The 19,182-nt window shown below is 40.3% G+C and overlaps 1 protein-coding gene and 1 non-coding gene across 2 annotated transcripts in view; both read right to left on the bottom strand.

Annotated features, from left to right (window-relative positions):
- LOC124545095 (endocuticle structural glycoprotein SgAbd-5-like) overlaps positions 1-12,736 on the bottom strand; it is a 36,682-nt gene extending 23,946 nt beyond the window's left edge. The window contains exon 1 of the mRNA XM_047123908.1: positions 12,709-12,736. Within this exon, the coding sequence (XP_046979864.1) occupies positions 12,709-12,723 (15 nt within the window). The 5' untranslated portion in view covers positions 12,724-12,736. The remainder of the gene's footprint in view (positions 1-12,708) is intronic.
- On the bottom strand, positions 10,555-10,627 carry Trnaa-cgc. The gene has a single exon. It is a non-coding gene; the product is annotated as a tRNA-Ala (tRNA).
- Positions 12,737-19,182: the final 6,446 nt, after the last annotated feature.

Raw genomic sequence — 19,182 nt, 5'->3', positions numbered from 1 at the left:
CGGCAACGAGTACTCGAAACACAGCCCATGTCATGGGTGCCTCTGGAGCACACACATCATATATCTCACTGTCTCCCCTCTGTGCGTGCCGTGAACTGGGAAATTTGATAATGATGCAATCTTCAACGTTATTAAATCCAAACTGGACACTTACGGAAATGAGTTGCTTATCAGAACTTTACCTACGAAGGCCCTCCATAACCTCTAGAATCCTGTAATATGAACTGTGAAAAGCCTAGCGTGTGAAACTTCATACGCGTATTGGTCATATCATACTGCTGTGTGATCCATGATTTGGAGTAAGAATAATGTAACATTCGTGTGATCTTGAAAGGTCGACAGAATTGCAATTTAACATTCTTCTTCAGTCTTCTACTACTCTAGAGTGAGCTGATGAAAGACACACTAAATTCCCGTTCAGGATGGTCAACGTAAAATTGTGAATGAAGTCTTCTCGTGGTTGCCCTCAAACGACTCAGTATCGTCCATCATCCATCTCGACACCTAGTTTTCACTCTGTAATTACCTCGTTCGGCGGGACGTTGAGAAGGAACCTCGTTTGAAGACACTGAAAATCTGGCTTCTGATTAGACTATATGTTGGTTTGAAGCATTAGGTCTGACATTTACGATGTATGAAACTCGTCACCTCCCGTAGCGAGCAAACAATTATCCACGGCAAAATCAGATGTTGATCTAAGCCAAATGTTACAAGAAAACAGAGCATCTACTTTTACGTAATTTGAAAGATCTAAAACAATTCGCGATTTCACTGTACGAAGTGATGTACCGAGTAATGGAGAGTTTTCTTATATGAAACCAAAGTTAAGTGCTTCTGTTCCCTCATCATCCTTTTAAAGCAGAGGTAATCTTCCGACATTTACAGGTAGTTGATACCATTACTCTCTCACCTGCAGATGTTCATGGAAGTGCTATTAGGATCTGTTTGTGTCGTAGTCGGTTTGCCACTGTGTCTCAACAGTGCGTCTCGAATGAAAAACAGCCCACAGTTGCACTAAATTATGTTTATTTTAAACCTTGACCATGGTTTCTGCTATAATAATGTAGCCTTCTTGAGAAGTCTTACACACTGATAAATGAAAAATGTCTTAGCCCAGCGGCTGCGTCAAGACCATTAAAATAACTTCAACAGCCATAAGCCTGTTTCGAACATAAGTAAAATTACATATGGCACCGTATGTCTTCCGTCACTACCTCTGTTATACTCACATACGGTTCCATATGTAATTTTACTTATGTTCGAAACAGGTTTATGTCTGTTGAAGATATTTTATTGGTCTTGACGCAGCCACTGGGCTAGGACATTTCTCATTTACCAGTGTGTAAGACTTCTCAAGAAGGCTATATTATTATAGCAGAAACCATGGTCAAGGTTTAAAATAAACACAATTTAGTGCAATTGTGGCCCTTTTTCATTCGAGACAGTTTAGTAACAGTTTCTGTTGTCGCTGCCATGATGAAAATAATCAACATTGCGTGTTCAAAATCATCTAATACAAATATTGCTTTCGTCTCGCTCATCTAGATGGCTGAAACAAAGACAAAATCTGAGAGAAAAATAAGTGCTCGTGTTACGAAAAGTGACAACAGTTACGTAAAAAGCGGTGCTCAAAACATATGTCACAGCAGTATTTATATCCACTGACTCTTTAAGCAGAGAACGACGCCTCAATCGGACGGCATGAGAGTACCGCGTAGTAGTATTAATCAACAGCTTTTAGTAATGTAGATCAGATATTTTAAATAGGCCCAGAAGGTATCCGAAACTGAAGAATCACTTCCAGGGCCCATGACGCGAGTAAAACTTGTGAACCTTTAATATATCACAGTTTAGTTAAGTTTGTGCCATGTTCAGCAACACAGTTTTCCGTCCTCACTCAGCATTACGCTTAGCGACTTGTTGCGCTGGTGCCGCAAGACGAAGTGTTTTCCGCGCACATGACTGAGAGGTGTTGGGACCATGGCGGAAGGGGCTGTGGATAAGCACAGCCAGCTGGTGGATATCCAAGAACAGGAACCTCCCTACAACTCACACGCCAAAGAGCCGCCCTTGGGACCTCACTAATGGTCAGCACAGGGCCGTTGCGTGGACACAGAGAACCCATTGATGTAGTCGGTGTCTGTGGGCTAGAGGACGGGATTCAACTGGAGATGCACACAAGGGTTCCCTATTAACTGTGTGTTTTAGTACCCGACAGCAGTAAGTAGACCAGTCGAGTGAGGGAAGACAGTGTATAGTGAATTGTATAGGCTCTGAATTAAGTGTATTGGTGAACAGCAGTATTTCACACGAAAGAACCATCAGTACCGTAGGGCATACAATGGTTTTCTTTACAAGCGACGACGATATGGATTTTCTTGTCTGCATCCTTTAAGGGTGACTATTTTGTATGTGCCATTGCACAGAAGATGATCTTGTTATTAAGAGTACATGCTGAAAAATAAGGCCTTTTAAAGTGCAACATCTAAATCTTTTTAAATCGAAAACCGTTGTTTTGTAACATTCGACAACGTAATTCTTTATGTCTACATATTTACATAGTCATCCAGGCGATGAATACATTTCTCCCAACGAGAGACCAATTTGGTGATATCGTCACTGACAATGTCTGCTGACGGTTTTATAACGTCACCTCTCGTTGCACCGCTTCGTCACTATTAAAGTGAAGTACTCGAAGGTTTTCTTCAAGTTTTCGAAACAGATGGAAATCGGCCCAAGTCATGACTGTATGGAGGATGAACGATGACAGCGAACACAAGGCATCGAACTGTTGCAGATGTCGCAACGCTCGTGTGTGCTCCATATGTGGACGAATTCGAACCTCGATTCCAGCACGTTGTTCTTCACTCATAGACACAATTACGTTATACACTGCCACGTTACACGCTACAGTTTGGAGGCCTCTAGCTGCGGAAAGTTGAAATACACTAACGGAAAGCAAGCGCGACACCAAGGGGAAGTGCGACATAAACTAAAGTGGCTACAAGTGTTTCTACATCCGAAAGATGATGTCTATTGAAATTTTGCGCCAGTCGTATAAGAATGGCGCTAGTAGTGCACTATAAGGATGCAAATCAGGTTTACATTAAATACACGCTGTTACGGTCGGGGGCATGTATTATCTTTGAAATTGTAAGTAGGGATTTTATGACAGTCAAGAATGTCTTTAGGGCTACAGTTTGTGGGCTGGAGCCTGTTGCTCTTCGTCGGTTAATTACTGCTGTTCACCGATACACTTAATGCAAAGGCTGTACAATTGACTTTACATTGTGTCCCATCACTCGACTGGTCTAATTACTGTTGTCTGGCACTAAAACACAGTTAACATGGAACCCTTGTGTGCTTCTCCAGCTAAATCCTACCCTCTCGCCCAGGAAAAGACACCGACTACATCAATGGGTTCTTTGTGTCCTTTATAATTATCCGGGCTGTTATGCCGTGGTCGGTTGATGAATTCTGAGGTGATTCCCAACGTTTCGTCTCCGACTGCGGGAGACATCTTCAAGGGGGCCCGTAGCTTGATGGAAGGTCCAACACACACACACTGGCTCGCTACTGAGACGGAGACGAAACGTTGGGAATCACCACAGAATTCATCAACCGACCACGGCATAACAGCCCGGATAATTATAATGGACATGATATTTCCGGCCGTGAAAGTTTACATTTTAGTATATTGGGTTCTTTGTGTCCATAAAATGGCCCTGTGCTGACCATTCGTGAGGTGCCATGTGCGGCTCACTGGTTTGCGAGCTTTAGGGAGGGCTCCTGTTCTTGAATGTCCACCAACTGGCTCTACAGCTCCTTTCGCCATGGCCACAACACCTCTTCCGTTACTGGTGTGTGCGGGTTTCCCTCTCGCGGTACCAGCGCAACAAGTCGCTAACCATATTGCTGAGCAAGGACGAAACAATGCTGTTGCTCAATATGGCACAAAGTTAACGACATTGTGACACATTATAGGTTCACACGTTGCACCCGCGTCATCGGCCGTGAAAGTGATTCTTCAGTTTCGGATACCTTCTGGGCCCATTTAAAATTTCTCATCTATGTTAATAAACGATGTTGATTTATACCGCTACATGGCGTTCTCGTGGCGTTCGATAGAGGCGTCGTTCTCTGCTTAAAGAGTCAGTGGATACAAGTATCGCAGTGGCATGTGTTTTGGAGCAGCGCTTTTTTCGTAACAACTGTCACTTTTCTTAACACTAGTACGTATTTTTCTCTCAGATTTTGTCTTTAATTCAGCCATCCAGATGAGAGAGAAGAAAGGAATATTTGTATTAGAGCAGTATCAACACGCAGTGTTAAGTCACAGTGACACGCCGACTACGACAACGACAGACCTTAACAGCACCTAACGGTTGAGAGAGAGTTATGGAATCAACTACTAGAAGAACACAATGCATGCGTGTTTGCATGTTTGCATTCAACATTCACGCGGTTACGCCAGTTATTAATGTACAAGCATTTCACATCTTCTATGGCTTATTACACGTTTACATTATCTTGTGATGTTGCAATGTTAATCCGTTAAATATGTTATCTAGACAAATGTATTCCCGGAATTCCATTACTCTATATTACTTTTTGGTGTTGCGTGTATGTGGATATGAAGAATAAAGGTGGAGAATATTAATAGTGATTGCTTTATTTATAAAGCTATAAGATTTCACATAAATCATTCGGAGGCTTGCAATAAATGATACAAACTGCCGAATGGTTACATGATTTTTAATTTTATAAGCCTTAACCGGGTTTCTGGACCACTCGGGGTATCTTCTTCCGAAGAAATGAAGTCACTTGACTTACATTACATCAAAATCATAAGCATACATTATGAGCGGAGACGCTCAAGTACCATTTTATCTCATAATGTGTGTTTTTAATTTTAACGTAATGGAAGCTATGACTTTATTCTTTCTGGAGAATGTAAGGGGTCCGTAGGCCCTTACCATAAGTTTGCACTCGGCACAGGTCGATAGGGCAAACAATCGATAGTGTGTCGTGTTGCGAGAGCGAGTGTGAGTTGGAGTCAGTTCCCAGGTTGCGGGCCGAGCCGTGTGGAGGCCTGTTGCTGTAATGCAAGGGTTTACCGACAAAGGGAGTGGCCATCGCCGCGGTTTAACCCCTTTGTGTTAGAATAATACGGGAAAGTGAAGAAGTATAATTACGATAGTGATCAGTGATATTTCTGTGCCGATATTTTTGGTTTCGCGTCTACCGCGCCGGCATCATTTGGATTGCAGTGTTGGATTGCAGTGATTGAATTTGCGTGTGACAATAATGAATAGCGAGGAAGCCTGTGCTGAGATTAGCCGTAATTAATTATGTATGACGAAGGCAGTGGCTGTCTCCTTCCTTTTGTATTTTTGAGACGAATATAGGTCCTTCATTAGTGAAGCTGTGTTGGCGTTTCTTCTTGTCACCGGACATTTCATTATTACAGCATTTGAGAAGGACAAAATGGAATGCAACAACTCCGTAGCAGTCAAATCCGATTGCCAGCCCCATTAGGTACACGGTCACATTAATTAATATTTATTTGGGCTGCTATTCAGATCTGGATCGGGTCGAGATACATAAATCGGAGGTGTCACAAGAAGATACACCTAATGGTATTGAAACCAGGTCAAGCCTTATTACATTGAACCTTATGCAGTTGACTATCACCATTCGTCGTCTCATGCTCCAGGCAATGTCATTGTCCATCAATATGAGATCTGAAGACGATTGTGTGATAATCTAAACGGGTCACAGTCCAATAAAGGTGCCTTGGTATGTAGACTGCTATAATTAATTTCTAAACTGATATCTCTAGTGATGTTTTCTAAATTAAAATGTGCTCATGTCTGGGTCCACAAATTACTACTATTTCATCGCTACTATACAAAGGAACTAAGAGGGACGCCAACTATATTTTGGGTATAAGGACATTTTACGCAGCTTAGAAATCGCATTTGTACGTTGTTTGTTTGTGATACGCTCATGTAAGAAGGACAAACGCCTAACAGATGTCGGAACACGACAGCAGGCTTATGGATTATTGATATACCTTATTAATAAAGGAAAAATTTCCTGTAAGACTCAACGACCATGGTGAATATTTTTGTGAAGTAAATGATTAGATCACTAAATAAATGTCTCTATTTATAACGCCGTTTCGGCTACTGTCATCACCATATCAAAACTTAGATCCTGTAAAACAAGATCAGTTTCAGTATAAAACAAAACCTGCACCACATGCTGGAATTTAGTGAATTGAAGGCCCGATTAGGTGTAGGAGTTATTGATACTGACACTTAGACTTTATTTTGTGAGTTCCAAGTTTTGATCTGATGATAGCACTACCCAAAATGACATTATAAATGTATTAATCGATGTAGACTCTTTTATTAAAAAAAATTAACAAGTTTGTGTTTATGTTTTCCTGATGTAGCTGCTCACTTTGTGCTGGATCCCACAACTGTCATAAGAGTATGGACTCGCTGAGTTCAAGAGGACCACACTCAACGCCTCTCAAGATCTCCTACGCCCCACGTGATTGGGACATAAGAGGTCAGGTACACACAGCCCAGTCACGTAATTTTTGTGACGATACGGACTGTCTCCGGTTAAAGAAGTATTCACTTGGAGAGTGCGACGATGTTTGGACCACGAAGCACTACTGTTAGCTTGGCGATCACTGTTGCGGCTCCACGTGACGTGACGGCTTGGAGAGGCACGATGGCAGTGGTGAAACAATGAACACAAGGATAGCATCACGCAATCTTATCAGACATTCCGGTTCGGCGTCCAGCATCACATAAGTGCTCAGGACAACGGCAGATTGCATCCATCATTGCCATCGGGAGCAACAACCTAGGCGTGAGAGTATATTATCTCTGGTTTGCATAGCCGGTGATTTTCACGGCATGCAGTACACTACAAACTTGTTAAGGCCGGCAGACTTCTTTCGACAAGACAATGCAAGATTACTTGTTGCTCAAGTTGTTCAGACCCATCACTACAGAGTGAGTTAGACTGTTAATCTGGTTGTCACGTTCTCTACATCTCTCAACCTTTGGAAACATCTGGTCATGGGTTGTCGAGCATTTGCCACATCCCCAGTCATCATCCTCTATGGGTGAGGTGCATGGAGGGGACCCGTATTTGTCATCAAATCTCATTTCGACACGATAGCCTACCGGTTTAGACCCGTTTCTGCTGATAGGTGTGATAACGCTGCGTAATAAACTTTGCAGCCTATATACCCCCATATCACCTACAGCTATAATCACGTGTTCTTCTTACCTATACTGTACACACACTATAAGTAAAATTTTGATATTTATTGTGGTTAGTTGTATGATTTTTTGCACTGTATAAAAATAATAGTATTTACAATTATAATAATCGCTTGTGAGGCTGTTAGATCTTCATTGGGCGCTACGTTTACAGGCAGGTACGGATGTATTCCAGAACTGTAGAGCACCACGGAAATCAGGTACCTAGGCTGAACAAACACTGTCTAAAGAAGGAGAACCCAGACAGAAAAAGCTTGGTGAGCTGCAGCTTCAACGGTGGAAGAACATCACAGATTCCAATGCTGTCCATTGCAATCTACAAAATGTTTCCCGCTTTCTGGAGAGGCCCATGTTACCCTTGTAGTAAGCAAAAAATACATACCGACTAAAACGGAGGGATTTGCTTAAAGACGCCTTAGAGGATCTCAGGATCTTTCGTCGAGGGAGACAACATACGAGCTGACAATGGTGGACATGAACATAAATGTCTCTCCTCCCCCCCCCCCCCCCCCCCAATGCATCACAGGGAATACCCATCACAGCACACACACTCAATCGCTATTTGCAGTACTTGTATAGCAGCTGGACGACAATCAACTACAGATCAGTAGCCACCCAAAAAGTGTGACAAAATTTGAGTGCACATGAAATAAAACTGTCATAGATGTTCTGATCAAAAGCATCTTGACATCCCAACGTACTGTGTAACCGACCACTAGGTGTCACGAGAGGCAGAGCCAACAATGTTTGAGGAGGCGGTCAGGTATTGTGTGGTCAGTAGAGAAGCAGTAATAGCAGAATGGGTCTGGTCTGGAAAGCTTAGTGACTTCCAAAGTGGGCTAGTGATTGGAATGAACCTAAGTAGATACCTGTCAGCGATATTTCACTCTTTCTGAAGCTGCCAAGTGGAATGTTGGTGATTTAATTACGCAGGGGCAACGCAAAGGAGCAACCACAAAAAAATGACAGCAGCCAGACCTCATGTAATGGCGGAAACGGACCGTAGAGCAATGTAGAAGGTAGTTATGGCTGTGAAGAACTGCAAGAAATCAGCGGAATGAATCAGTCATCATTTCCAACGAGCTACCAGTAATCCAGCTAGCACAACGAGTATGGGTAAGCAGTTGAAAATAATAGATAGCTTTAATAATTCCTTATAAGCCACAATATCTGTAGTTAAGGCTAAGCGATGGATAAGCTGGAGCTAATACCGACGTCACAGAACAACCGATGACTACAAGTGAGTGATTTAGAATGATGAATCACGCTGTAGCTGTGGTAATCCAACGGAAAGGTTTGGATTTGGCAAATTCCTGGATGTCACTAACTGCCATAATACCAACAGTGAAGTACAGAGGAGGTTTTGTTATGGTATTAGGGTGTTTCTGCAATTGCGGCCCCATAGCAGTTAGAGGGCCCGCACAAGCGATAAGCAAGATGGGCTGACGACCTCCTTTCAAGAGCGCAGAGTGAAACATCGTCAGTAGATATAAACATCAACAGGCTTTCCGAATAAACATGGAACTACATCGCCAGACATGTGACAGTGTTCCAACAATCGTGGCTCACGGAGCACTCCGCCGACTCGGCCTTATAAGCACACCCGGATAGTCAGACTGGCAGTGTTTACCTACCTCTAGGGACAGCTCTAGCCAGTACTTACGACGGATCTAGCATAGTGTACACTGGCCATAACATTCAGTAACACGCTGTTCATTGTAATTCGTAGAGATGATTTTGGTCATTATTTTCTTTCGTTATCTAGTTTCCTTATTTGGTTTTGCCACCACAAGAGTTGTGGGCTTTTCATTTTCTTGGCTTTGACAATTAGTGCCTGCCAAGAAGGCATTTTTTCAAATTATAATATAGTGTGTTCATACCTGGCTGTTAGTTTTTTCCTGCCGTCCGCAGGACATTTTCGTTGTCAGCGCGTGGTCCCATTATTGCGCTTAAGAAAACGTTAAATGCAGAAGAACATGAACACATTTCACAGTATCGTGTACTGAATACAATGCAGGCACAGTTCGGAGACGTTGACTGTTTGTTTCAGCATGACACTGCACCCTGTCATGAGACATAATCTGTGAGGAAATGGTCTGTGGACAGTAACATATCTGAAACTGAGTGGACTGCCAGGAGTCCCAACCTGAACCCAATGGAAAACCTTTGTGGAAATAACACGTTTAATTCGCTTCACACCTCAGCTTCCGACATCACTACCTTCTCTAGTTTGGTCCTCGAGGAAAAATAATGGACTGCCATTCTTCTGCAGGCATTCCAACATTTTACAGAATGAGTCCCCAGTAGAGTTGAAGGCGTCAAAAGGCGAAGGCTGGACACACCCACTAATAGGTATCTCCATACTTTTGATCACACAATGAATAAGAGTTTTAATTACGTGCCACTACTGCTCAGTTATTAAAATTGAGTCAAATTACAAAGCAGAACTACGTGTATACTTTAGTGAACAGTAAAGTAAAATGATCATAATTAAGGATGTTTGTTCGAGCACCAGAGTACTAGGCATCGTACTACTGGAGATGGTCTGGCCTTGCCTTCTTCCAACCTTTGGATCGACCTGTCGGCCAATTACAGAGAAACGTACAGTTTAACGTGGACTCCGAACTACGGTAAGTCCATCACAATTAGAAATCACTGTCAAAGGTAAGCAGCAGAAAATTTCCTGTGATGGACAAAAGTTGAATCCGCGACATTTGTCCAATGACGTTAAACTACTTGTCCATTGATGTGAACACAACAGACATTTGCGCACCAGCGACGTCCTGTTGTAACACGAATACCGATACCAATAATTCTTCTTCATGAACCTTGCTGTAGGCAGACTCATAATGTACAAAGAGACTGCACTCAGAAGATAGGTAAATACGGGAATAAATCAGATGACGTAGATATTATGTGAAAAGTTAAGTATATGTCTACGTTATACCGGTTTTTATTGCGTTCTTCGGTGTTACTTCAAAATGAACTTGGAAGAGCTTGAGTGAACTAAAAGTGAATCCTTCTCTCTGTTGGCCATTACATAGGGCAGTCGTTGGGAACACCTACAGGTTAACTGGTGGTGGTGGTTAGTGTTTAACGTCCCGTCGACAACGAGGTCATTAGAGACGGAGCGCAAGCTCGGGTTAGGGAAGGAGTGGGAAGGAAATCGGCCATGCCCTTTCAATGGAACCATCCCGGCATTTGCCTGAAACGATTTTAGGAAAAGCACGGAAAACCTAAATCAGGATGGCCGGAGACGGGATTGAACCGTCGTCCTCCGGAATGCGAGTCCAGTGTGCTAACCACTGCGCCACCTCGCTCCTACAGGTTAACTCCGACATACTGATAATATATTGCTTGAACCAGTATCTTTAATTCAGTACTGTGTTAATTAATAATAGCGATCCTATAAGTTTAAAAAAAATCTGCTATGATGTAAAAAAATTTGCTTATTAACAGGTAAGCCATCGAAGGTTTTACAAGAGTATTATCCACGTATATCTATATTAAATTAAGTTGTAATGAATTGTTTATAACAACATTCTAGTGAGGATATATCTATTATAATGAGCTGCTTAAATAACATTGTTATGAAACATGATCGTGGGTGATCATCGGATATTACCCTCGCTGCAATTTCTTGCAACGAAAAGTACGTTACCCGAAAATACGATTCTATAGGACACTATCTAACGCAAAAATGAGGGGTGTAAGTTTCTCTCCTCAACTTCTAATGACACAAAGCAAAGGATTGAGTAAATAGACGTGTTGCAGTCCACGACTTCCAAATTCGTAAAATAAGGAGAGATAAGAGAAACTTTTAAGAATTTATCAAATATGTTTTTTTTTTTAAACTAGAATAATTCTCTCCAAAACCTAGAAACAAAATACTGTTTTGTCGTTATTACCTGTTACCCATGAAATATCATTGGTACTGTAGCCTCTAATGTGAGGACTAAGCTGCTACTTTTAGTAACAGACAAATAATGTTCAGGATGTCAGTGAACATACCGTTTGCAGATATTATTTATAGTTTCTTCTGCTTATGTTCGTATTCTGGTATTGATTATAACATTCGCCTGCAAAATGTATTAATGCAGCTTGTTGTGTATTAACCCTTTGAGTCAGAACAATGGAAAAAAATATAAATATTTAACAGAATTAAACTTTATCATCATAGTATGCAACAAGTAAGAGAAGAAATTGACAAAAGTAAATCTGTTGTTTTAAGGAGGTGGTTTCATTTTGGAACCACTGGGAGATAGTTTAAGCACCCGTCATTTCATGTTATATATTTGAAAACAATTTCGTGTTTCTCCTAGACAGTCCCACATCTCGAAACTGCCTTGAACTCATACCGCCTAAACCAAATTATAGCCGTAAACAGCAAGCAAAAAGGGCCTAAAATTTAATAAATTTGTATCAAACATACGCATGGAGAGCTTCATCGAACCAGTCTGAGGACTGAAGACCTCAACAACAACATCAAACATACACATTACGCCAGTGATTTAATTTCGAAACTACTCTTGAAAGTGGTGTGAAAAACTTAAATTTGTGTTACAACAACTTTGAATTTATTTACTTTCACTGTCAATGATCTCCTCAGTATGACCACCACTGAAAAAATCTGCACGTCACAATCCCCTACAATCGCGTTGCATTACGTCAGAACCGACCGTTGCTCTAACGCTGTTAATGACGGCTACGATGTACCACTTTCGAAGAAGGGCCTCTGTGTATGACTCGAAGTCTTCGATTTGTAATAGCATCGGTGGTTTCATCTGGAAAGCACTGGTACTTCAAATTTAAAAAAGTCATAATCATACCAGTGATTTCTATCTCAAACCAAGATTTAATGATTATTAATTTTTTAAATTTGAAGTACCAGTGTCTTCCAGATGAAACCACCGATGCTATTACAAATAAAAGACATCTAATCAGTGGGTTAAACGAGTTTTTACGTATATTATGTACGATAGCAGACTTAATACTGAAAGTCATGGAAATCCTTTAATGTGTGTCTCCAATCAGAAGAGAGTCCCTTTTCTACGTGTGTAGCACAAACCATTTTATTCTTTTCGTTAACTAAAGCGTGAACAATTTGCTAGTTACATAATGAACCTGAAATAGCGTTTCAAGCAAGATTGTGCAATTCATTCAGTAAAATGTCTTGGATATGTCACAAAAAAGAAGTTTAAAACCAAGTTGACCTACTATGATGTACTTACTTGTAATAATTTGCTAAGTGAACGCGTAAATGGTGTTCAGTATCTACAAGTCTACTGAAATGCAAGACGACAGGCCTGCTCTACGACACCTGTGACAGTAACAGTAGCGAACAGACTTTAACGTAATGAAGGCCACCACAAGAGAACCAGCCAGTATCTCGGTGACTCACCCTGGTGACGACCATTTCCTCTGGATGCTTCTGGAGGACTAGTGCCCTTCGATACACGCGCCGTATTATATAAGTCCTTCGGAGGGCATCGCCTCCCCACTCACCAGTATGCACGTATGGACCGCTCTAGGCATCTCCAAGGCGCTGTTCAGGAAACTTGTTTGTAATGGCTTCACTTTTTATTGCCCTTGTGTTTGGGATAGCTAACTATACGAAGCTTCCGCTACACAGTAAACTGCTTTCAGAAGTTAATTCTAAGAATTGATCGATTATGGTAACAAAAACCCGACAGCACAAGTCTCTACTGAAGAAACAACCAGTATAGCAACTCCCAAAACTCAATGCGAACGTACAATCTGTTTCGTTGTTGACTAACATCGCCTGCCTGTTTACCGCTAGAGAAGTGAGTAACAAAGTATGCGGGAAATCTACGTAGGAGTCACCATATCCGGGCGATGACTGCAAAAAAGGAAGTAGAGGAACGCTGTTTGAGGACAGCTCAAAAGTTCCGGAAGATACCTGCATTTTATAAAATTAAGAACAGTGTCTTGTAAAAAAGCACTGCTAGGCCTTTTATTGATTTATCTTACAGAATACCGATGTAGGTACGGGTCTCGTATTTGGAGACGCAAAGTCGTATTTACTTCTTTGAAACAATCGTACAGAACGTCTTGCTGCAAGACGGCGATTTCAGCTGGTGACCTGGGTACACCACACGTACGTTACTAAATAGTAGGTGGGAATGGCAGTCCAGGGCCTACCATAAAATTGTAATTAGAAAATTTTTCTTCATGACTAATACAAAACAGTGAATGTTCTACTGTTACTCAGAATTTTTGCACCACATAATGTAGGGAGGCTCTAATAAATTAACAACAATCAAGTAAAGATAAGTTGGCCAGTCTGTAGTCTTTCATACATCTAGATGACATGTAATCAACCCACGGAAATCGAAGAAGAATGAAAATAAAACAAAGCATTCTTTAATATTTGAGCACTACAGTGGACGATACAAGCTCCTGTAAGAAAACTGACCGTTACGTGTTTGTCGAGTGCATCAAGCTCTCCTAATTGGCTTTCTTGGTGACCCCAAAACTTAAGGCTGTGGTTTGCAGAAAATGGTTCCGTTGAAATGTTTCGGTGTTCAATGAGAGACTACGTAACACGACTTTTATAACGGATACCAGCCACTAACTTGATAATATATTCTCAAAATGCAGTTTTGTCAAATGATGTCATGGTTTGAGACTGTGGCTGTTATTCGAATAGAAAAGTTGATAGTGTGAAACACGTATGTAACGTAGCAGCGATGGTGAGGCACGTTAAAATCTTTGACCAGAGAGCCTATTATCGTGGTTAGTATGCGCTTGACCGCGCGAGTGTTACGAGCTGTACTCTGTCAGTAGTCGTCGCGAGCAGTAGCTCAGTACAGTAGTAGTCGTCGTGGAGTTCGCTAGTAGTCGTCATGCAGAGCAGTCGGTCAGTAGTAGCAGCCCAATGCGGTTGTGTGATGTAGTCTGTCGGCAACACTGGTCAAGATGCTGAATGAGGTATACTGTTAATTAAGGTAATCATCAGATAATGTAAAGTTCATTTATTGTAATTAATTTCCAACAAGTGCCCCAATAATAATTTTGATTTCAAAAGCAATTTTACAAAAAAAAATTTATTTAATTGAACTAACGATTTCGTTCCACTTCCCTTAAACAAAAGTTTCAGTTAAATTACAAAAAAAAAAAGAATATTATTATTTGCAATGCAGTTCCTCCGAGCCGTGCGCAAGAATAAGAGCAGAAATTTGACTAGCAGTTACAATGAGGTAAGAATTTAATTCTGATTTTTGCACAGGGCCAAAGACCGATATTTCGGTTTAATTGAATTTTCATTGTCACTGAAGTTTCATTATCACTGAATTGTTTTTCATTAATTTTGTGGAAGCTTACACCAGAGTCAGATTGCGAATTTCACATTTTTGTTGCCTTTGTCAGTACATTTCATTGCAGGGAGGTTATTCTTGGGTCCCATTTATTATTATATTTTTTATTTAAATATTTCTGTGGGGACGATATTGCTTCTTGGCTCCTATTCATTTATTATTTCTGTCTTTAAAATTTCAGTGGAGAGGTTACACTTAGCGCAATGTCCATTTCTATTAAGTATTGTCTTTTCATTTAAAATTTTTGTGGGGAGGTTACACTTGGCGACACCCAGTCCAGGATCGTATTTCGATGAGAGTCTTTTGAACAACAGTCAGATATCTGCTCTTATTTGCTTAGATATAATTAGGGTTTGGCGCAACGCTTTTATTAACTTGTGACTTTCTTTCTACAGGTCAACGGCAATTCTTTGCTCTATTGTATTTGTGTGTTGCTTTTGCATTTGTGCTTATTTGTTTTTGAATAATTGTGACTACTGTAAAAATGCCGCGAGAGACTGTGAATAGTGTATCGCGAGGTATTACGAACGAAACTACCGATTTAAACAACTTTACCGATAGGACATGTGACACGCAGTGTAATGATGACAATCCTGCGTTCACTAACAATCAGTGCATTCCAACCACTAGTGATGACTTTTACCCTGATAATGAACAAACGAACTCAATTGTCTCGTCTGTTAATTTGACGACAATTGATGACGCGGAGCGGTCTAATGTAATTAGCGGTGCCCAGCTTAACACACCCGATTCGGAAAACTCAAGTAACGTACAGACAAATTCTGTTAATGAAAATGAACAAGGTGCACAAAGTACGCCGGAGTTCTTTAATTCCGAAATAGTGAATGAGAGTGTACATTTGACAGGGAAAGCTTTTTGTGAACCAAAGAATGACCAAATGGTCACACAAAACGTGACAATTGCATGTACTCCATCACAGAGTACTGTGAATGCAACAGCTACTTTAAGTTTGGATCAATTTAGGGCAATAATGCTACAGTTTAAGAACGAACTTAGTGCAATTATCAAACAACTAGATAAAAAACAAGACAATAATAATGCGGATCTCAAACAACAACTTAGTGAACAGGACAAAAAATTTAATAAAATTGATGAAAATTTCAGACAAATTAATGAACAGGTCGAACAACAGAGTGTAGATAACAAACAAGATGACGAAAAACTCAAACAACAACTTGATGAAAGTTTCGACAACCATTCCAAACAACTTAGCGAAGCAATTGATAAAAGTTTCGAGCTCACAAACGAAAAACAAGACGACCTTAAAGAACGGAACAAACAAGTTAGTGAGCAGATTACAGTTGTTACCGTGCAATGTCAGGACAGTAAAGGACAATTACGTGTCGATACTAAGACTTGTGCTAATAACAGTAATGAAGAAGTTGGCACTGTTGCACAAGAATTAAGTAGCACACGTGTAGGCACAACAGAATCACATAAAGACAAGATTAATGCAGTCACTGAACAATGTTCAGCGAACGAAACACAGATACACGAAATTAATGCAGTCACTGAACAATGCCTTAAAAACGCAGTACAGATTCGCGACGAGATTAATTTAGAGTCAGTGGAAGTTTCACACACTCCGAATACGGAAGTTGACGAGAAATTTGCACGACAGATAAACCAAATTGACGAAAGTGTTACAGTAACAGAGTTGAAAACTATTCCAGTCACCAATACGTCACAGAACCCGCCACTTTGCGAACATTTGTCTGACTCACGCAGCGTGTATAATGTGAGCAATTTACAGCAACTACGCGACTTAAAATCCGAAAAGCCACGCGACTTAAAAGCTGAAAAGCTACGTAACTTGAAGTACGAAATGACACAGACAAACAAATTCTCACACAAACCCGAACGTGTTCTCAAATTCAGTGACGATAACGTTGATAATAAGCAATTTGTATTTGTAAGAAAATGTAAAGAATTTAATAATGACAGAACACAGGTACACGCTTTGAGCTATAGACGACAATTTATTTTTGTACCTTCACCGCTATTGCGTGTAATGCGGAAGCTAGCTTTGAACCTAATGCGACAATTTGCTATTGTATTTTCATCAGCATTACGTATTATGCAGAAACTGGAATTAGCAAGAATACAGCGATTTACTTTTGAAATTTTACCGCCATTGCCTATAACACAAAAGCTAAAAATTATTTGCAGTGCGTAAATGACCTCAGGGGATTCATTACGCTTTAATGAATATGTGCCGTAGCGAGCATAGGGCCCCGAGCTGTAGTAGTGCTGTTTCATCTTTAGTTTTCTGCACTGCTGCCTTTTCTTCTACTATCCTTTATATCTATCAAAACTGCTCTTTAACTATTGCTCTACCTAGAATTTAAAAAAATGACAAAGAAAACCCGATGTGACAAATTTTTACCGAATGTGACAATTTTCATTAGGCACTCCAGAACCGCCGTAATTTTAATTACAGATAAAATCGTAATCATCAGTATGTGTAAAATTAACAGCAAACGAATTTTTTTGTAACAATAGACGTTTTTCACCGCAACAGCATGAAAGTCAACCGCTTAGCATACCTAACCAACAATGCAGTCTACAAGGTCAACCAAACTTTAATGTTTCGCCGCGTGCACGTATAGTCCCAGCTCCAACAAATAGTAACGCATGGCAGCAAAGAAATAACTACGTACAAAGAAGACAGTATTTCAATTCCCATCGCAATACACCGTATAGGAATGACTATTACGACAGACGTAAAAACGATGAGCACAATTATCAGCGTACATATAATAACAGTCGGTCTTACCAGCGACAAAGTGATCAACAAGAACATATTCTCATGAATGAACCCGACAGCAGGTACCATCCAGAACGTAATACGTCTGGAAGAAGTAATAGGACAGTTCAAATAGTCGAAATGTCACAGAATCCTCCTAATAATAATAACACGTCAGATAGAATCTGACTAGATAATGTACAGATCGCATCTTCCAATAATACAAGCACTACTTTAGACACGCAAAATGTTGTTCACGAAAATGTAATTACTTTTGACGATATCAGAGACACTCTCTTGCAGGAAAGACCATTTGTTCAGAAAACTACTTCACATCCTGTTATCGAAATTAAAATTGGTTCATCGAAATTTTCAGCAGTAATTGATTCCGGATCACCCATATCAGTAATAAATGAGGAGACTTTCAACGAGTGCAACAAAGAGGATACTTATCCGACATTACCTTTAGGCAAAATGAAAGTGAAAGGAGCAGTACCGAGTAAAGGAGTAGACGTTAAATTACAGACGCATTTATCATTTTGTATTGGAGGTCATACTTTCCACTCTAATTTTTGGATTGTTCCTTTATTGACAACAGACGTTATTTTAGGTACGAATTTCCTGGTACAACAAGACGCAGTCATTGATTTTCAGAATTCTTATTTAATGTTAAAGGATGAAAATGTACAACTTGCTTTACAATTTCAGCACTCACTATCTTCGGAAGAGCAAACAATTAACCGCACAAAGGTCATTTCCGCAACACGTGACATAGACTGTAATCCCACATTGTTCACGAATACGTACGTACACAACTATAATACTCCAGACGAAACTGACTACGACGTAATGCAATTGATTTCTGATAAGGTTAAAGAGAGCAGTGCAACTACAGACGACGAACGAACGCAATTACACAAGATTCTTTTACAGCAAGCTCCAGTTTTTGACAACATTCCTGGTACTATGTCCGGATTTATGTATGAATTTCAAGTCAAACAGCACGATACATTTAAAGCTAAGCATTATCCTATTCCGTATATTCATAGAGAACAAGTTAAAAAAGAATTGCAGGATATGCTCGACCAAGGAATTACAGAACCAGCAGTTAGTCCGTACATAAACCCGCTACATGTTGTTAAGAAAAAAGATGGCTCACTTCGCCTTGTACTTGATTCACGTCACATTAATGACATTATTATTAATGAAACTGATCGACCACAGACATTAGAGGAACTTCTACAGAAATTTCATGGTACTGCTATTTATTCTACATTAGATTTGAAATCGGGATTTTGGCAAATTCAACTTCATCCGAATTGCAGAAAATATACAGCTTTTCTCTGTTTTGGCGACTGTTATCAATTTCGCAAATTACCGTTCGGCTTAACTATTTCTTCTGCAGCTTTTATTCGCGGTTTGAACACTATACTTCCGACAGAACTTAAGGACAGAATTACGACGTATGTAGACGACATTCTTATCGCAGAAGCTAACTGGTCTGAACACAATATGATTTTAGAACAACTGTTGCAAACTTTTCATGCACAAGGACTTACAGTTAACCTTAGTAAATCGCACTTTGGCAAAACTTCTATAAAATTTCTTGGACACGTAATTTCAGCAGAAGGCATTGCACCTGATCCGGAAAAACTTCAAGCTCTACGTGACATTACTATTCCTACGACGAAGAAGCAATTACGCAGTTTTTTGGGCTTAATTAACTTTTTTCGTATATTTATTCATCACTCTACTTTAGACACACCCAGAT

This window comes from Schistocerca americana, chromosome 8, assembly GCF_021461395.2.
Source record: "Schistocerca americana isolate TAMUIC-IGC-003095 chromosome 8, iqSchAmer2.1, whole genome shotgun sequence".
NCBI classification, from domain to species: domain Eukaryota; kingdom Metazoa; phylum Arthropoda; class Insecta; order Orthoptera; family Acrididae; genus Schistocerca; species Schistocerca americana.
This window is presented reverse-complemented; position numbering and strand designations above follow the sequence as displayed.